Source organism: Lampetra planeri, chromosome 7 (assembly GCF_965212315.1).
Source record: "Lampetra planeri chromosome 7, kcLamPlan1.2.h2, whole genome shotgun sequence".
NCBI classification, from domain to species: Eukaryota; Metazoa; Chordata; class Hyperoartia; order Petromyzontiformes; family Petromyzontidae; genus Lampetra; species Lampetra planeri.
In genome coordinates this window covers 16228422-16249014 of record NC_136113.1, presented here as the reverse complement: position 1 = coordinate 16249014, position 20593 = coordinate 16228422, and the positions used below count along the sequence as shown (strand labels likewise).

The following is a 20593-nucleotide window of genomic DNA, read 5'->3' as shown; positions in this document are numbered from 1 at the left end:
GTGATTATTTCATGCCCAGGCGCTCAGCGGACGAGCTCGTGCCGTGACGCCAGGTTGCTGGCCCCTCGGCACGCGCTGTAACATTGACCTGCAAGCTGCGGTGTCGGAACAGCGGCCTAGACGCGTCACTTTAACTGTCCATCAACCGTTCTATTCACGCACCACACCCCACACCTTATTTGTGCTGTCTTATAGAGCGTCCATCCCTGCAAACTGCATTTCACACCCGCTGCTGCGCAATCCACATACACGGATGTGAATATGTATTAAGTGTTACATGTGTGGGTGGAAAGCAGAGCGCACGGTTACAATACCTCTCGTGCAAGGGTGGGGGGCAACACTATCGTACAGAAGGGGTGCTGGATTACAGACGTGCAGTCACCACCGCCGCCCGGCTCTGTCCGCCTACCTTGGCAAGCCCTTGTCAGGGAATGGAAGAGGGAGCAATTATGAGAATTGTTGTGTGGACTTTTTTGGGTCAAACACGGAGCTCATTATAATTACTCCTCGGTTTTCATTTAACTTTTAACACAATTTAAATAGACACGTGGCATTTTCAAATCTCAGAGTATTTTCCTGCTCATAACCCACCCCCCCCCAAACTAATTTTGTGACGAGCGCTTCAACTTTGCGAGTGGGGAAGAGCGTAGGAAGTAATTTGCGCAGCGGAGTCTTGGAAGTTTATTAAGTGTGGTCAGCAGCGCCTGACGTAATTTATGTACCCGCTGACAAGGCTGTTGTCTCGCTCTCCCTGGCCCGTCTGGTGAAACGGCCTCTCGCAGTACGTATTGAACACCAATTAGGCCGCACCACATATAACGCCAGGTGACCTCTGACCCAGTCACAGTAATTTACTGTCAGAAAAATATCGTGCGGCGATAAAAAATGAGTTTTTTTGGCCGACCGAAAATAATGTGCCCTTGCGTGCATGCTTTTCCTTCCTTCGTCAGAATTAAAAACGTTCACAACAAATTAGTCGTTAATCTTAAATGTCACTTGAAAGCAGCATATTTTCAAGGACCATTAAACACCCGGTGTGCACGTGGAACCTGCAGGCAGCAGTTGTCACTGCTACTGTCGCTCTCAGCCAGCCGGGGATCGAGCGCCTTCCCTGGGAAGCGAGGGCTGCTTTGTCGACGTTTCACTTTGGACGACGTTTACTTTTCTGGCGAGTGTCCTCCGTTAACTCTGATGCGTTTTACAGCCGTGTCCCTTCAACGGGCCATCTCCAATTGTTTGAGTGAACTTGTTGTACGTGGCCTTGTGTGTTTTTGGCTTACGTTTATGTTGAGCCAAACTTTCCAGCCTCCTTCATGAAAGTGTGCTATCATTTCCTCTAGTTTCTTTCCATTTGAGATTATGGTGGCTGTCATCAACAACTTGAAGATGTTTTTTCCCATTTGCGTTGATATTTCTTTTTTTCCAACCTACTGGTTGGAAAAATCTTCTAACATCGCAGTAAATAACTTGAAAAAAGCGGGGGTCTCCTTGTCTGATTTCCTGTCTAAGATGTATTTTGGTATTTAATGTAATCCCAGTGTAGCTCGTTTTTGTAAATGGTTTAAGTGAATTCTTAATATATATTATTTAGACCTTGTTTTGTGAGAGCTTGGATGACTGCGTTTATTCATACTTCGTCAATGCCTTTTCGAAAGTCTATATAGGTACGGCAATGGTATTTGGTATTCATGAGTATTTTTCAGAATCTGATTGATAGTATGTGTGTGGTCATTGGTACAGAAATGTTTTCGAAGCCCACATTTGCTCGTGTGGTTTGTTTGCCCTCTAATGTTTTTAATGTATTATTCTGCATTATGAGAAGCTCGCTTAGAAATGTCACTGACCGGCAGAGGGAGGAAACTAAACATTTTATTTTACCAGGTTACAGACTACTGAGCTATCCACCTATGATAGGCCAACGAGAAGTGGCTTTTCATGTGCAAATTTATAGCAGTAGCCAAATACTCTAAACGCATGTTTCTAAATGTGGAGGGAAAAACCGGAGGACCCGGAGAAATATCCACACGACCACGGGGAGAATATGTAACCTCCAAATATATAGGTGTCAGGGCCGAGATCAAACTCACGACCTCCTGTATACCAGGTAAGGAAGTTAACATCTCGCTACCGTGGCGCCCAATTATGTGGATGACGATGAGGTGGAGGCCTTCATCCAATAGTGGATAGCCCCTGCTTGCTGAGCACGATAAGTTCGTGAACATTGAGATGCACGCATTGCAAGTCTCGTATACCGCTGCTTTGTTGACACAGCCTCGAGAGATAACTTCCGAGTTTGACGCTGGGTAAAGGTCGCACCATTTCTTTGACCATTCACTGGCGGGCTTATTTTTCTCACCGTACCTTTTCAACTCGAACGTGCGTGTTTGCACAGTAACCCAATATCGCTCCGTTGTATTAAATTAGAAGCTGCGGTCATTTTTTCCCCATTCGAAATTTCACATGGCCACAGGACACAGCGGCCTACTCGTGCAAAGTACCGGCTCGGCATCTCTTACGCACGCAGGGGTCAGCAGACACATTAGCGTCCACTCGATAGAACGCCACACTCGCCTGCTAACGTTCCCGTGTTAGCGCTGAGGGCTAGGGTGAGGAAAGGGGCATTGAGAGAGTCGCTTTTATGAGATGACCTTGGACTTGTGGAGGGGCTTGTTGGGAGCAACCCCCCCCCCCGGCCCCCCTACCCCGCCAAAGACACAGACCCCCGTGCCGCTGCCTGATGCTCGCTGCACGATTAGCGAGGCTCTTTACGCTGGACTCAAACCGTCCTCTGCTTGTTTGGGCAGGAATGGACAGGTGGTAAAGACACCCGGGGAATGCGGCCATCAGAGAGACACTAACCCGTCTGACGCGCTGACGTGCGTCACGAGAAAAAAAAAACACGGGATAAATAAATAAAGGCTGTTCGGACAAGGAGAAGGGGTGGAAGCGGTTTGTTTATGGCGTGAAAAAACGTCCTGGAGTCACGTACACGCACACGCAGCCGCACTTGTAGCGGGCGCTTGGAATTCAGGCTGTCACGGAGGAATGTGGCAGAGCGGAGGCGAGATTAACGGTCTGGTTTGTCGGTTACTTGCCGCTGGGCGAGAGGATGATTGCAGTCAAAGAATCCCAGCTCCTTTTATCTCCAGCCTTCAGTCAACCCAATCCCATGTCTGAAGAAGGGACGCCACCGCCTATCACCTGCAAGTGTGTGCATGTGTGTGCGTGTGTGTGTGTAGGTATGAGCTGATGTGTGCACATGTGTATGTGTGTGTATTTGGTCGCTAACATTACTTTCCCAAAATGTATGTTAAAGGCTATACCGGGGAACTTTGTATTTTTCTCTATTTGGTGGGGAGTGGTGGGGTAGCGCTTTGCGCACCGCGCTATGAAGCCGGCGACCCGAGTTCGATTCCCACTCACGGCCAACACCAGTGACGATTTTCTGAATCGGTCTTGGGCCTCCCCTAAGTCAACTCAACATCAACTGAGTACCTGGTGCGGTGTGTAAACATCACCACTACGGAGACAAAGGCGGCCAGGCGTGGTGCTGGCCACGCACCCCTTCTCGTGCCATTCTGGCCTTCATAGGTGCTCGCTAACAGCCTGTTAAGGCTATATGGGGGGATCTTTGACCTTGTCTGTATTTAGAGGTTGGTGCCATGGCGGTAAGAATACCCCAATAAATCACATGGACTCTGATTTGAGTTGTAGCCGTTGCTCTGTCGGTGACTTTTAGTGCAGTGTTTGTTGATGTTCCTGAATTGGTGACCCTTAGGGTTAGTTTGGTGTTAAAAATTAATTCCTTTTTAGATGAGTCAACACAAGCCCTAGGGATCAAAGGTGGGTAGGTGTGGTGTTCTCTGCACCGCCACCCACTCGTGTGTCACAGATTTCTCGGTGTGTGATTGCTCATAGCGCTTGTCTCAAGCCTAACCACGCTGGAAAAAGGAGAACGTTGTATACTTTATATCTGTGCATACACGTACTAAAGGGGTTACACGTGTACAGCACGTCTTGTTTATTTGCCGGCCGTCTGGTATTTTGCGCAAGTATTTGCTCGTACAGTGCATCGCACATTTCTATTGCGTTGTATGCGGTTGAGTCTTACGCAAACGACTCCAGCAGCTCCAAACGTTTTTTTCTTATTCCTCCCCGTAAGTGAACCGAAATGTGATGCCTCCCAGGTCAATGCCACTGCAAATTTTTTTCACCGTTACAATCGCATCGCAAATGCAGCTCAGTCACGATGCACGTGGCTTTAGTGGCACTTGGATACCGGGACTTTCTGTCGGTGTAGACGGCACTCACGCTGCCACCCCGAGGCAGCACAACTTTGGGGAGCTGCTGGGGTGGAGAACGCTGCTGTCCCTGCACAGCCCTGCCGGGTCGACGTTACATTTTACGGGGGGCCAGTATGGTTGTCGGATGGGCCCCCTCCTTGCAGATGTATTTCCTTCTCTTGACTATTTTTTTACCACTTAACCCGCTGCATTAATCCGTCCCTGGGCCCGGCGACCGCTGCCTCCCATCCTCCCTGCGTGCCAAGCCGCCCACCGCCACCCCCGCCGTCCCCGCCTCTCGCTCCAGATGGGTGTTTGTGTCGGCGAAGCCGCCCCCCCCCCTCCCCGGTCTGGCTCGTCAGCGCCGACGTGGGGCTGCCACGAGGTGGAACGCGCCCCCGAGGCAGCTGCCGTGGCCCAGTGGCCCTGCCCTGACCGTACGGCGGGGAGGACGGCACCGCGCGCGTACTACCGCCCCGCCCCGTAGCACATGCCGGTCGCGTGATGCACGCCTGAAAGGCGTTTTGTGAAAGCGTTTGGCGCATAGTTCCTGCCGTCGGGGCAGCGTACCAAAGAATGCGCTCTCCGTGCGCGTGTGTGGCTGCTACGCCTGCCGCGTGTTTATTGCCCGTCGAGCTGCGTGTGCACCGACTTGCAACGTCGTCTGGTGGTTAATTATCGTTAAGCAACACTGCCCTTTGTTGCGCTGTATGTTTGTGATCCCGTGTCTTTGCTCGCCGCTTTTACCAAGCCCGCACTCACCAGCTTGGTGAAGTATGGTCAAGGAACCCCCGCGTCCCCGTATGCCGTGGACGAAAGCCCTCCTCCAGTAGTAGATGCACAACTGAGCTGTGCAATTAACCAGGCTGTGTGTTACTTGTGCATTTGGGCTCGTGCTTATGAGACTGCATTCAATATCCAGCCAGGTGGATTCTCATGGTCACGAAAAGAGCAGCACCTGGTGATTTGTGTCGCCTGGTAAGGAAGTCATCGGTGGTTCTGCTATGGGCAAAAATGGTCTGGTCATACAAATGTATAACTCCCGCGACTGAAAGTATTACAGTTGTTGCTATAGGTACCATTTTGAGATGAAATTTCCATTCAGAAATGTCACGGAATTGCTTCTGAAGCCACGTCAGTTAGCTCCTTATCTCCACAGGAGGCACACATGCATGCGTGCGTCTGTTATTTGGGCTTTGCCTAGCAAAGAATCATTATCACGTGTTAAGTGAAATGGAAAATGTTATTCACATATTGCTGGTATAAATCGAATTAAGTGAAAACCCGATCTGATGATCGTTTTGTGCAGTCGGTGGTAACTGGGCTGCGACCATCAGCTCGACACACTTGCAAACATGGTTTAATCACAAGCGACTGCCCAGATTCAAACCCGGGATTTTAGTGCTACACGCTCAGTGCTCTGACATGGCATTAGACCCCTGAGCCACTTGGCCACATTAAAACATTTTGTGCTCGTCACATGAACTTCTTTCGCACGATAGGTCGCCAACCGTGCCAATCGGAGGTGCGACTTCACCTGTCGTTAAACTCTGCAAACAAGAATGCTTGCATTGCTATCATATTTAAGCCACCGGCGTGGAATCCTACAGTTAAACGCGATATAATACTGTCACGCCAAACGCTATGACCGCACGAGGTGGAACACGGAAGAACAGGGTTGTAGCATTTATCTCCAAATCAAGTCGACTATTTTTAGTTGGGGACCCCACGTAGCCCATGGTGGAGTTTGAGGATGGCCTCATCCTCAAACCGATGGCATTTCATCCCATCGGTGAGATCGCCTTTCACTATTTGCAGCCGTAGCTTCGCTGCAAATAGGATTTGTTTCATGTTCCTATTGGCCTGGCCGCACGCGTGTTATTTAGGCCTCGATATGTGCTTCGTGCCGAAAATAGAGACGCTTAAACAAGGATCGCCCGGACAAGGTTAAATGCTGCGTCTGAACCCTGGATAAGTTGCATACCCACCCTTCCCCCTTAGGTGTGTGTTTTTGCGCTGTTGATTGGGCAAGAGTTGCCGAAGGTGCTTATGAGGCGGTGGAGAGGAATGTAATTGTGTGGTGAGGAATCTCGACCGTCCTGAGTCATCCGTTCGCCATAAGGGGTGTGGGGGAGTTCAGAGAGGGCATCGCAGTTGAGCCCTGGGTGGCGTGGGGGGGGGGTTGTGGCTGGGCTGATGAAGTACAAACTGTGCTCGTGACCACTCTCACAACAAATGGGTTTCTCGGCAGCAAGCCGGAACCCTGCCGATGTGCGGGAGCTGAGACTTTATTTATTTATTTCAAACTGCTCTCCTTTGTTGTCAAAGCACGCGCAGCGTACGTGTGCTGTGCGAGTGGGGCGGAGCGGTGGTGTAGTGGTTAGCACGCTGCCCTACGAACCTGGAGACCCGAGTTCGATTCCCGCTCCCGGCCAACGCCAGCAACGAATATCTGACCCGCTCCTGGGCCTCCCCTAGGTCGACTCAGCCTCAAATGAGTACCTCGTGCGATGTGTAAACATTGCCACTAGGAAGACACAGGCGGCCGGGCGTGGTGCTGGCCACCCACCCTCTCGTGTGCCGTTCCGGCCTTCATCGGTGCTACTCGTGAACAGCACTTGCCCCAACAGTCTGTTAAAGCTATACGGGGATCTTTATCTTTGTGCGTGCTCTTGGCGGAGTTGGCGGCGATGGGGGGGGGGTATTTGGGTCAGTGCTCGTCAAGGCAGTGAAGAGGGGCGGACAACGCCGTTGAGTCGCTCGGCACGGCTCTGGTTAATGACCACCCGTCAGTGCGCCTCGTTTACTGAATGGCACCACGGCGAAGTGGAACGTCCACGTAATTCGGATGTAAATCCAAAAAATCGCTCGGATTAATTCCGCATGATCATATTACGCAACCCTCGTTTGGCGAGGGAGTGGTCCTTCCGAATTGGCGTGGTGGTGGGCGCTCGAAATTGGCAACGGGCCTGGTTTTAGCTCAGTGGAAATAACTTGAAGTTGTCAGCTGTCACGGTGTAGCTGTGGGCCTGTTTTAAGCTATCTGCCATGCACGTGGTACCAGCATGTCTTTAAATGAGGTCACTAAACAGAAGTGGAAAGGGAAAAACCCACGTCAACTCTTATTGGCGCGTGGTAATTTCTTCATGAGCACAACATTTGTTCGTTTCATGAAACTAGAAATCCAGTGTCTTCACTTTATGCTGCTGGGGAATGTGATTGTGGAGAGAAATGAAAATAAATGGAAATAACAAAAAAATGACGTTGCTTGCAATATTCCACATCTGTGTTTTGTTTAGTGGGTTTAAAAAAACGCTATTCATTTATTTTTTAAATCGTTAACAGTTATTTCTTTCTTTTTAGCTGTTGTATGGGAAAGGGAAAGTCAGTCTGCTTTCTCTATGTTATTGTGAAACTGCTGCCTTGCTGTTTCCCGGGTGTCTGTCAAGCCGCAGATGTCGAGATGTCCTGCCGTAGACTGCGTATCAGCAAAAATGCAGTTTCCTCATTTGGGAGTCCTTAGCATGATGACAGCTTGCGTTATGAGTTCTCCAGCCTCGCACGGCTTAAGCCTCTTCGTTTATCCCCCCACCACCGCACCCCCACCCCGCCCCCCGCCCCTCACCCCCGCCCCCCACAACCACCCCCCACCACAGACTCTCCGCTTCCACAACCTGCGGTGGTCCTCTCTTTGTTTGCCCCCCCTCCCACGCCTTGTTACCCCCACGCAGCAGCCCCCCTTCTTCCCTTTCCTCTCCATCTGCACACATCTCTCCATTCCTCTTGCACCGCTTCCCCGCCGGCGGAGAACAATCCTCCCAGCATGCCGTGCAGCGGGGGCCGCCTCCGGTGGGAGGAAACGGGAAGCGGCTCCGCTTTAAAAGTGGCTGGGAGAGAGCGCGTGTTTTTGGTGCCCCCTTCCTGAGACGCTGTGCTGGATAAGCACTTTCAGTCGTCCCCGAGCGCTCTCTCACATTTTGGGGCAGGTGGGGGGGGTTTGTTGAGAGGGTGCAGTTAGGGAAAACACCCTTGTGGTTTCAGAACCAGAGCTTTAAAAAAGAAATGTCATTATCTCGAAACGTAAATTCTTTACATCCTGCCTGGTGTTGTCCAAATAAAGAGAGATCATTTTTTATTCAATTCCGCGACCTTCGTCACTGCGGCGGGGCAGAAAAATGTTGACTTTGTGGCGCTTAAGCAACATTTGTGAGCTCAAATGACCTCCTATCTGTCAAATGCTGTTCTGATGAACCACAATAGTTTGCTATTAATATTACATTGGATAATTGAAAGTAAGTTTTTAGCATTAAAATGTCCCTGAAATCGATCTGCTCTGCGTATCTCATGGTACCGGATGCAGTGCTGTCGTCAGCCACAGTTTGGCGAAAGGAAACTGGACAGTTTATTTCGGGACGAATTATCACAGATTCGGGAGGAGATGAAGAAAAAATGGGTCCTTGTATGTTGTTACTGTGCATTTCCCACCAGTGCCTGGTTACGTGCGCGGGTATTCTTACAGGGCGTAGAAACCAGAGCTGATTAAGAGATTTTATGTCTCGGTGCGGCGCTGTATGGGCCCGTTTAATTCCCCGCTGCTGTGACGCAGGCCATATTAACGGGGTGTTTTCTTTCGCGGTGTCGGCTTGTCCTCCTCAAATGACTTCAAATGCTCCTGACGTCGCCCGGCGGGTTTTATTTTTCCTGTAATTTCACCTGTGCTCTTGTTTTCTGCCCGGTAACGTGAGCGCCGTCGTGAAAACGCTGTAAAATAATCCCGCTCGGCTTTCGGAGAGGAGGGGGGGGGAAAAGTTTAGACGAGAAAAAAAATCTGCTTACAGGGTGCCCTAAAGAAAGCCGTGCCTGTATTTTATTGGGTGCCATTCACTCCCCCCACCATGCAATTACGTTCCCTCTGAAGGTGGCGTGGGGTCAGCCGAGCAATTGGCTCGGTTTCCCAATTGTCGTGTGGATAATGGCTTCAAGGTGGCCAATTACGGGCGTGGTGCGGTGTTCTGGGTGTTCTGGCGTTTGATGTGCCATCCAACGCCCCTTATTTCTTAGACCTCCTGCCCTCCCGAGTGTCCGAGTGGGAAGGTTGTGCCCGTTTGTGAGCGACCCAGCCGCTCGTGATTTGTACTTAACCCCCTACTTCATCAGCCCGTTCACATTAAAATGTTGACTGTCCTCTAATTTTTTTGCCTTCATTTTCATTGCTTTAAAACTGTACATTCAATATGCTTGCATTTATTTATCTTCGTAAGGATTTTTTGGGATTCCAATATCTCTGTGGAAATGAGTTCTGAGTAACCTTAGATATGTAGAGAGGGTTTTTTTCACTTGAGCCACCATTTTTTTTCCTCCACAAATTCTCCATGGTGTCACGCATCGAGCCTTCGAGGCCAGCCTGGTTGCGTCGAGGCCCGCGATGGCCTCGCGTGAACGGGCTCAGCCACAGAGGGATGCCTGCTGGGGCCATGTTTTTGCGCCCGGCTCTCGCAGATCCGACGGCGGCCCGAGCCGTTCCCTCGGCACGTCCGTCCATATTGTCTTGGACCCGTCGCCAGGAGACCGGGCGGGCGGTTTCATCGCAACACCCCGTGGCTCGGGTGGCCGGCGATGGCCTCCGTGTGTTCTGCCCGGTCCCGGTAGCGTGGCCCGGGAGAGGCGGCGACGTGCGTGACCAGCATCGCCCTGCTGCTCGCAGTCCCCCATCCGCTTGCGGTTTTACGCATCGCGGGAGCAGCACGCGGGTTTCACGACAGTCGTGTTCACGGAGGGCGAGAGCTGGCTGGCGTCGGTGGGTGAAAATAAGCGTGAAATTACCGCGTCTCGTCCGTGTGTATTTCACGTTGCCGTATTTCTTATTCATGCAGGGTGTTTTATAAACATGAGCAAAGTATGGCCAAGCGTTTTTAACAAGGCTGTTCCTCACTGTCAGCGCTTCGTTGATTGTCGTCATCCCCCTCCCCCGCAGTCTGCGATTATAGACTGATGCGTAGAGAAGTGCCGCATTGAGTATCGTCTTCACCATTAACTTGTAAGTGGCTGTGTTTTGGAAATGTGTGTTCAATCTTTCTGTTTACGTTTTGTACGTGCACTACTAGTTTGTCATAATGTTACATCCGTCTACGTAATAATAAAAACATTGAAAGCCTGGTTAAGTTTGCCCGAAAACATACACGCAGCCTTTACAATCTAATTAGGCCATTAAACTTAGATTAAAACACACTTTGAAAAAAGAGAGAGAATAAACTTCAAACAAATATTACTTGAAAGGAACCGGCAGCATTAACGAAGGCTATTAAAAGGCAGGAGACCCGTGGCTGGCACCGCGTGTGGCGCCCAGAGGGCCCGCTTATAATGACCTGGGTGGAGCAGTTTCCGCGTTTTGAGTTTGGGATGAAAAGTGCCCTATTTTGGTCGTTGTAAAACATGTGGCTGGCACCGCAGTGTTGTGATTTGCTTAAATATTTCCAGGACGCATGCGCGTGCACGTGTTTGAGCAGCCTCGTGGTGTGCGTGTTATCTCGATGATCGGCTCTCTCCTCGTGTTCATTTTTGTGTTGTTGCTCGGACCTTTTTTTTTACGGTCCGATCTTCTCCTTCCCCCCACTGTGTTACTGGACTCTGCCGGTATGCGTAACCCGATCGCGGTCCACCTGTGCACTCTCATGTTCTGCTCCTTTGTTCGCCTTTATGTGTGGCATTGCGCGCTCGTTCCGCCCTGCTGACGGCCACCGTCGCCCCGAGCAACGCGCCGGCTCCTTGATGTTTTTTATGCGTCGTCACCGACCCACGGGACACCGCGTGTGCGCGCTGTGTGCCACACCACCGCCGCGAGACATTAAGACGTCAGCTCGTTGCTCACTCGTTTATTCATCTCGCCTTTTTTCTTTTAAATGTGACACCGTTGAAGATGACTTTGATTGTAGGTGGACGGTGGCTCAGGCGCCCGAAGCATTGAGCTGACAACTCGGAGATCCTGGGTTTGAATCTGGGCAGCCTCCCCGTGGGTATACCGGCTTCTCACGTGTAACGAGGTGACGATCTTGGCCCGGTCACCAATGACCGTACAATAAAAAAAACTATCGCTTTAAATTAGATGTTTCACTTTGTTTGGATGATTCCAACTCTGAGACTTTTTCTCGGTTTCATTGACATGCGACCGACACGTATAAGGGCATATAAAAGGTGTGTCCCTCACATGGATAAACAGGTCTGTTGAAGTAATCTCATCAGTAATTCTGTGACGTTATCTTCTGTGGCAGCTCTCTGACACGGTGATGCACTGCTCGCTTCAGAGTTCCCAATGGACATTTCTTCATCTCATGAGACAACACTGAGAGAACAATTTGAATGTCATCATGAAAAGAGAAGTAACGATAGATAAAAAAATAGAGTTAATCAGGTCACATCTGTGCGGTGTTCGACAGGGAATGTTCGGGAATGCAGTGGTTCTTCTCTTTTCGTATCGTATGAGCAGTCGCTCGGTCAGGATACATATCGGGGCACGGCCCCTCAAATCGGGGGCAAGGCCCCCCTCACCCCGGTGACCTGAGTGACACTTCCAGGAAAGCGGGTGGTGGGGGGGGGGGACCGGCAGCACAATCCCTTCAAGGAAAACGCTATCACGCTAAGTTGTCAGCAATATGTTGTTTCTCGCGTGTCGCATGGATGGTTTTAGCCACAGTCATGGCTCGCGGTAGCCCGGATTAGACGAGAGCTTTGCGTCCGCTGTATTGTCTGCGACGAGCTGAACGGGTATGAACGGGCCCGATGTCCAAAGAACGGCGTTTGTAGCGATACAGCTTCTAGGAAAATATGGCGTGTGACCTGAGAGAGGCTAGTAGATTTGTGTGTGGGTCCACGTATTTTGTACGGATACGCGACCACATCCTACACGTATCCTGCGGTATGATAGGCATACATTTCCTGTGTTGTGTGTGCGCGTGGCCCAAAAACAGTACATGCTACTCTGATTATCATCACGCTAACGGTAAAAAAACGCATTATTTATGCCCGTTGAAAATCACATTCCTAAAATGAAAAGTGTTTATTGTAGAACGTTATATATTGGCAGAGTTTAGTGAATCAGTTTCTATACTTTTTTGTAGCGGGGAAAAGTGTGGGGACCGTGACACTCCTTTGTGGTTTCCCAGAATTGAAAAGTGGTCCACACTGAGACTGCATGGGAAGTCTCATAGCCGACTGAAGCACAGGACGAGTGGGAGACTGTTACGTATGAACAGTTTAAGAAATTAAGCAACCTCACATCGAAATCAACATCCCACAATGATCGTAATAATCCATAATAAACCACAATTTCTAAATCGTGCTCATAATGCATGATGAAAACATATTGGGTGTCATCATTTTGGACTCGATTATCTTGGGGATATCTCAGTGGTTTGATACTCGCACAAAAATGAATGCACCATCCCCATCTCAGTGTAGTTTGCATGAGCACGTCCGATACCATGGTATTTTAGTAGCATTTCTCCTCTTTGTCAATAAAGGTGGACACGTTTATCTCTATGAATTACCTTCCTAATTGTTTGACGTATGACGAACCGGTTAAAGTCCACTTCAACGTCATTCTCATGATTGCCCCCAACTTTAAAGTCGCTTGAATGTAAATTTCAATTCGTGGATCTGCCCATATGTTGTGTAATAATTATAATATTATTTTACAGCTCCATGTCAATCCACTGCTGGAACTGGTGTGTCCGTCATGGTTTGTTTGACTATACTTCACCGCTCTGGTCGGTGTGGGTTTGTTGAAGTGGGGGGGGGGAACCAGAAACAGTTCAGATATTGCTCACCACTAACGTTAGGCCGGAAATCGTCGCTGGGTTGCACTAACCACTGCGGCACTGCTCCGCATACTATATATAGCATAATACATATCTGGACGCGATGGTGCTTTCAAGTGGGCACGCAGAGTCGAGTAAATACAGTGCCGTGGCGCACGTGTTTTTGCGCAAATTGCCCGCGCTGCCATTAGTATCGTGCGCATAGGCCCCCCTGCGCTGGCGCACGTGTGTTTGACCCAATGCGGCGTGTGAAAAAACAGTTGAGAGCATAGCTCTGTTGCGGTTTCCTCGCAAGTGTCGCTGTTGTGATTCGACCGTAGACCGTCGCCAAGGCAGGCGAAGGAACTCTCCCAACGTGTGGCGGCCGATGCACGAACACCCAAGCCCATGTCCGCCCGCGTAATTGGTTTTTAGCGCGTCGTGGGAAGGCAGCACGCCAGGCTGATCTCGGTGGGGCCGTGCAACACACGGGTGCGATGTGTCAGAGGCTAGCTCGACTTGTGCCGGATATTCACTCATGGAAAGTCAGGAGCCTGGCAGGAGGGAGAGGATGTGTAAAATGTTGTTTATCGTCATCGTCAAAATAAATCCCCATGTCATGGAGGAAAGCCAGAGTTTGCGTTTTTCAATGACACACGTGGTGGCTGTGGTGGGAGGGAAGGGTGAGTGCGTTGGGTAGGGTTGGGGCTCGTGGAATGAACTTGAAGGAAACTTTCTATCACCGTGCTGTTTTCCTTGCTTAATCTCTTTCCCACGCCACAGTGTATTTAAAAAGCACACAATAATACTTGGGATTCCATCATCAGCCAGTGTAAAAATGGTCTCGTGGTTTTTATTTTTTGTTCGTCGGGCGGTGTTGTGTTTTTCTTCCAATTAAGTTCTGCTTCATGTTGCTTGTTTTTCAGGAAATGGGAAATTTCTGCGAGAGGACACGTTGAGTAAACAGGAAGGGCACAGGGGGAGCACGGCACCCCCACTTCGCTCTGTGGCCGAGGTCCCCGCGGTGACGCCCAGCTGGACGGCCAGACCCAGGTACGGCGGCGGCGGCGGCGGAAAGACGCCCCCTCCCACGATCGAGCACAGACTTGGCTGGCGCGTGGTTGTGCCTGTGCGGAAGACAATGGGTCATGTTTGTGGGTTTAAAAGATGGGCGAGGCTGCATTTGCGCACTTGGGAGCGTTGCTCTGTGTCATTTCACAACCCTGGGACCGAACGTGTGAATTTTTTGGAACAAGAGGAAGTCGCTGAGCCAAAATATATTTTATTGTGCCCGTTGTAAATCACAGTGTACCGCTAGCAGCCATTGGATCGTGCTTCAGGCTTGGACTGTGCTCGCTTTTTAAGATTGAGTGTGCGGTTTTTTTTCTTTCTCCCCACCATAAATGTCGGACTCCAATCCCCCAAACGTCTGGTGTACCAAAAACATTCTCTGCTCCTTAACAATACAAAATAAAATACATATTCTTGTGTTTGTAATGTAGGGTATGCAGCAGTACCAAGCAATCTTTGTGAGAGATCTTCACTTCTTCGGGGATGAGAAAACTAGAGCAAGGTCATTGAAACAGGTATCTGAATATAGGGCAAGCCGTGTCTGTCTGCCCAAAAGAAACGGGAGCCGTTTATACTGGCGCGTCATGGGCTTTGACACGTGCGGCGGTTCCGTGCCTTATCCTTGACCTTGCCCACACTTCGATCGCTGGCTCCATTGGAGCCGAAAGCCCGTATGTTGGGACGCTCTGACCTGGCGCGATCGGAAGGCGTTCGGTCTGCGCTGGAGTCGGATATTCTGTTCATTGAACCGCTCGCACAAACGCCCGGAATGCCCTGGTTTGGCACGCACGTGTGAGTGTGCGTGTCAGCCAAGGCACTGGCACGATTGTACGCCTGCATCCTCTTAATTTCAGTTAAGCTAGGCACACGCAGGGAGTCTTATGAAGAGTACTCCTCCTCTATGCCCATGGGCAAGTTCCTGGCTCAAATTCACACCAACCTATCCAATCCCACTCCCCAGTCGAGCACAGTGTGTCCTTGAAATGCTGGGCTTAATGCAGGGGCAAGGTTCCTCGGTATATCTATTTTGCTAATAAAACCCTGTTATTTCCATGGAGACCAACGTTTAACCTATTCACAGCTTGTTATGTTATTTAAATTGCTTTTTCTATTGTTTAATGCAATATAAAAGAAAGGTTAAAAACATCATGGATTGCACCGAAAAGCACAAGCCAATTCTGGAACGCACAATCCAGTGCAACCCGTGGTATATCGTAGAGTACAGTTCTCAAGTGAGACTGCCTGGCACGTGATGTTTCTGCATGGAGACCCACCGAACAAGTCACCATCACATTGTACACTTGCCTTTCTGAGCTTAAGGAGTGTGTTTTCATTTTACAATTTATGGGTGGCCAAAAAAATACCCCGTTATTAAATGTGGGGTCACGGTATATCTGCTCACGATTTTGCAATAATACACTGCTTTGGCATGTACCTACACATATATGCAACAACAGCCGCCATTCGCCACTAAGTGGCGGTGACGTCACTACGGTGCTTTTGCCAGGCCAGGGTGCACTCCGAGGCCACGTGAAGTGTCGAAGGCTCGCATATATGTAAGCCTTAATAGACTGTTGGGGCAAGTGCTGTTGGTGAGCACCTATGAAGGCCAGCACAGCACATGAGGGGCTGGGTGGCCCGCACCACGCCTGACCGCCTTTGTCTCAGCAGTGGAGATGTTTACACATCGCACCAGGTACTCATTTGAGGATGAGTCGACCTTGGGGAGACCCAGGACCGGTTCAGATAATCGTCACTGGTGTTGGCCATGAGCGGGAATCGAACTCCGGTCGCCGGGTTCATAGCGCAGCAAGCTAACCGCTTCACTACTGCTCCCCATCGCATATATGCACACAGGCACAATTGAACATCAATACAAACGTGTGTTCCATGAGACTGTGTCATCGGTGAGCCGTGGGCTATGTGTAGACGTGTGTCATGAAGGTGTGTGCACAAACAGCTGCTCAGTCGGAGTCATATGACACGTCCAAACATTGAACATTCTCAGTCAGGGTTAAGCAATGATTACAACTGACAATTTTGTACAAACGCTTTAAAAGTTGCGCAATAAGGTCACGAAGTTAAGGTGCGCGCATGTGTCTTTGTCTTGTGTGTGTGTGCGCATTCTTGGGCTACGCCCGAGCTAGACTTTAGAATGACGTCTAACATCACCGTGTGTTTGTCAGGTTCAACCAGGTAAGACGAATGCCCGAATGCAAATGCCGCTCCCCGTGAGGTGTTTGATGTATGTGCCGAACATCGGTTGCGTCTGGAAATTTCTGGCTTGAGTAGCACTGGCTCAGACTCAAGCCTTTCTAGTTGGGTGGATTTTTACACTTTTGAAGGTTAGGGCAAATTCCTACCAGGTACGGGCATGCAAATGATATGCAAACCATGTACAGTGCGTGTGTGTGTGGGAGAACATTTTTTTGTATTTTTACATTGTGAGAATTAAAAGGAGAAAAACAACTTTCCCCGCCTCTCATGTCCTGCGATTCTGAGGGAAGCAGTTTGCATTTCTGACGAAATGTTTGGTCTGACTCATCCTGCATCCTACGTGAGTGTATGCCTACATGCATGTATGCCTTACAACGTTGGCAAAAAAAACTAACTAACGGTGCAGTCACTTGCATTGGATCGTTACTCATCGACTTCGCTATGCTCAATGACTTAATGAATGGGTGCTTTTGTCATTCAATTGCATAGTTATTATTATTGTGGTAGCCGTGCACTCAGGTCGGAGACAATCCAGCTGTGTCTGTGTTGCGTGTGTGCCGTGGGCAGCTCACGCTTGCACCGACCACGTGCGAGGGAGTCGGGGCGATGGCCGAGTGGGCGACGTCCCTGGCCACGCCGAATTTGGTTTTTGCGTGCAGGCCCAGCGATGGTTGGCCTGCAGCGGCACAGCGGTTTGCCACCGAGCGGTGTGCTTGCTGCGAAGGTCACGCAATTTGTTTTGACACCGAGAGAGGAAATTTGGCAAAGGTGGAAGTCACACCTTATTCTGGGCTTATTTCGAAATCTCAGTCCCCGTGTTAATGGCATATTGCAATCGATTTTGACAATGTACTATATTCAGGTGTAAAGCGCTTGGTGTAAGTGTGGTTTATTTGTAGTGTGCGTTATATCCTGTGATTTTAAAATATATATAATGTCCTTGTATGTGTATAGTTTATTAGTTTTTTTTTATTGTATGTCACGACAATTCTGCATCAATCAATAATTATAATCTACACTCTTATGTATTGACACATTATAATAGGTTCTTTTGGAAACTAGCACTGTCCCAGAATTTTTTCATTTTCAGAGACACGCCAATATAACAACTGCGCTTCCGTGTGAATGCATTGTGCGAGTGTATGCATGGGTATTTATAGTTTGGGTTAAACGCCGACGTCATTGCCACATGCATATTTCCCCATGAGGTTCAGTTTTCGCACAAACATTGCGTTTTTGGGAAGTGACGGTGTGTCAATGTTGACATAAATATCCTCGTGTGGAGCATTTAAAACATCCTCTGTCCCGTTGCTCATTGTGACGCTTTTAGCCTCCGTGGGACATGCTTGGACGTCGCGACTCACGACGAACCACTGCCCAGACCTCGTTGTGGAGTCGCAGGCTGGTCGCAGGCTGGTCGCATCCGCAGCCTTCTCTCCCCGTGACTAAGGCCCTCTGGGGGAGAGGGGTGCTCCCGCGGGAGGGCGACGCGACAGCTGACTCACCAGGCTCTGCCGATTTTATTCCATCTCGTTATCTGCAGCGCCGTGAGGCTCGCACAGGAAGCCCCCCCCCGTGCCACGTGGTTTCTGCGCGTGTGAAGCTGTGGCTAGGGGTAAGGCAAATAAAGGAAAACGCAATGCATTGTTTTCCTTTTGAATGGTTTTTACATGGCAATTTTAATCTGGGACGTAGCGCATGCTTTTTTAAAGAGTCCGACCATGTTGAGCACTGCAGCGAGCGGAGGTTTAACCTCGTGCTGCGATCACACCGTGGTGGTGGTGCAAAGCTGTCGTGGACCATGTAGAGATGATGCTTGCAAGAGGCCACCTGCAGAGCACAGGAAGCCTGTAAATGGGCTGCATACAAAGTACGTATTTAAACTATCTGTGTGGGGTTTGAGTATTTTCCCATACGCGTGGGTTTCATATGATACTACGGTGGCCTTCCACGTGCAACAAACGCTGGGAACAAAAATACTTCATAAGGCCTGATGAGACTTATTTCTGAAACCTGCTGCATTGGGATGTCTGGCCCATTCCACGAATTAGCACGGTTGGCTACGTACGGTGCGAAAGAAGTTCAACATATATACAATGGGGTGTTTTGGTAAATTTTGAGAACCAATGAGGCTTTGATGGAGAAATAAGGTATTGTTATTATTGTTCTCAAAACAATGAACACATAGCAGGAATCTGTCGGCGTCTCCTCCGGAAAATAATACGGCACTGAAGAACCCGCCACGCTGGCAGGGCCCGCTGAGAGAGATCTGACCTTCGCTGTGCGTGCGTTCGTAAAGCGTTCCCTCGCTTTGTCGGTGAGAGCCGTCGGCTGGGTGGCGGGCACCCGGTGATGGATTGGCAACAAAAAAAAAGTACACGCTTGGCAAGCACTGAAGTCTGTGCAGGAAAAGTGAAGAGTGGCTCTAGTGGGAGCCTCGTGGTAGGGAGTGCGCCAGCCGCCAAACACTGAGGGTCCTTGTATCATAAAAATACCAAAAAAAACCCATAACAAGCGAAAACGCAGGACGTGGCGGTTTTGCGAACAATTGTCCAAACCCGGTTACGGGGAGACGGTCGTGACCTCTGTGCGCGGGTTTCGGAGTGGCGTGTCACCTCTAGACGTTGTGCAAGCCGCTTGCCAGGCGAGAAATGTCGTCGGTGGGTACACGAGGGCCCACCGAGCCCGATCCACAGGTCAAGGGGCACTTTTACCGCGGCCGTAAAACCTCAGATGGCGCATTGTGTTTTCCCCACCCTTGCACTCCGGCATCCTCCGCACAGCGCTCGCGGTTTATTTCCAACACGGCCACGTCTTGCCCCCCCCCCACAAACGGGAATTTAATCATTTACATGTCGTTTGTGCGTTTGCGTGGCTTTTTCATCCCAATTTAAAGGCGTAATTTTTTTTATTTCTAAGAGCCGTGCCAAATTCCTTGAACTGCTGCTTTTGAAGGCTTTGACTGAATGCGTCGATTGTTCGTATTGTACACGTGGTTTTAATTAGTTATGTTTGACAAATAAAAGGCAGTTTTCTTTTCGCATGCAAAGCAGATTTGTGTTGATGGATGCGGCGTCGCTGTCCAATGGATGGTGTCAGGCCGAGAAGCACGGATGAAACATCACTGGCCCATTCATGCTAGCCACCTCGTGCCAGCGTCACATTACATTACCAGTGAATCTAGCATAAGCGCCTAATGGCATCGAAAACATTCCACTTGAAAATTTTGAATGAAAAGAACTTCGCACCAGCGTTGTTAATACTCCAAATCTCCGGGATTGACCTCCCCAGCGCAAGTGACAGATTGCAGTCTGGTTGCTCTGTATTGGAAACGTTCCTTATTTATTTGAATGACGACGACGACTTGTGGAATGGTGGTGGTTGGTAGTGGGGAAGCCATCTCTCCGGTACAGAGTTGTGTAATCGCTGACCCCGGTGTAACCTCAAACACGGGACCCCATTCTCCCAGCAGAGAGGAAAAGCGGGTTGAAAATATCTCTTGACAGAAAGAACAAACGCCGCCCTCTCTCTCTGGCGCTCTCATTTTGTTGTTGCGCACGTGGGCGGGCCGCGGTATTATTTATTTATTTATGTTCCGGGGCTGCCGTTGCCATGGCGACTGTGACGTGATTCGGCAGGCGGCGGGGTGAAAGCCGAGGCGGTGGGGGGGGCCTCCTCGGGTCGTGCGCTCGCGCCGGTTACACGCCACGCTCGCACACACTCACATACATACACACACTCATACACACACTCACAATCATACATACACACACTCATACACACACTCACAATCATACATACACTCATACACACAATCATACACACATACACTCATACACACACTCACAATCATACACACACTAACAATCATACATACACACAGTCATACACACACTCACAATCATACATACACACACTCATACACACACTCACAATCATACATACACACACTCATACACACACTCAAAATCATACATACACACATACATACACACTCACAATCATACATACACTCATACACACAATCATACACACATACACTCATACACACACTCACAATCATACACACACTAACAATCATACATACACAGTCATACACACACACTCATACACTCACACTCACAATCATACATACACTCACACACACACTCAATCATACACACACTCGCACACACACTCACAATTAAACACACACACTCAAACACACTCATACACTCACACACACACTCA

General features: G+C 49.6%; 1 protein-coding gene and 1 long non-coding RNA gene across 8 annotated transcripts in view; one reads left to right on the top strand and one right to left on the bottom strand.

Moving 5' to 3' along the window:
* KIAA0586 (KIAA0586 ortholog) overlaps positions 1-20593 on the top strand; it is a 187257-nt gene that overhangs the window by 18408 nt on the left and 148256 nt on the right. For all 3 annotated transcript variants that reach the window (XM_078596548.1, XM_078596549.1, XM_078596547.1), the window contains exon 10: positions 14002-14128. In XM_078596548.1, the coding sequence (XP_078452674.1) occupies positions 14002-14128 (127 nt within the window). The remainder of the gene's footprint in view (positions 1-14001; positions 14129-20593) is intronic.
* Positions 13891-20593, bottom strand: part of LOC144720079 (uncharacterized) — a 21841-nt gene continuing 15138 nt past the window's right edge. For 4 of the 5 annotated variants that reach the window (XR_013585697.1, XR_013585698.1, XR_013585699.1 and 1 more), the window contains 3 exons: positions 18117-18193; positions 17869-17972; positions 13891-14202 (listed from right to left, as the gene is read on the bottom strand). This is a non-coding gene — a long non-coding RNA (uncharacterized LOC144720079). The remainder of the gene's footprint in view (positions 14203-17868; positions 17973-18116; positions 18194-20593) is intronic. The other variant, XR_013585701.1, reaches the window with a different exon arrangement.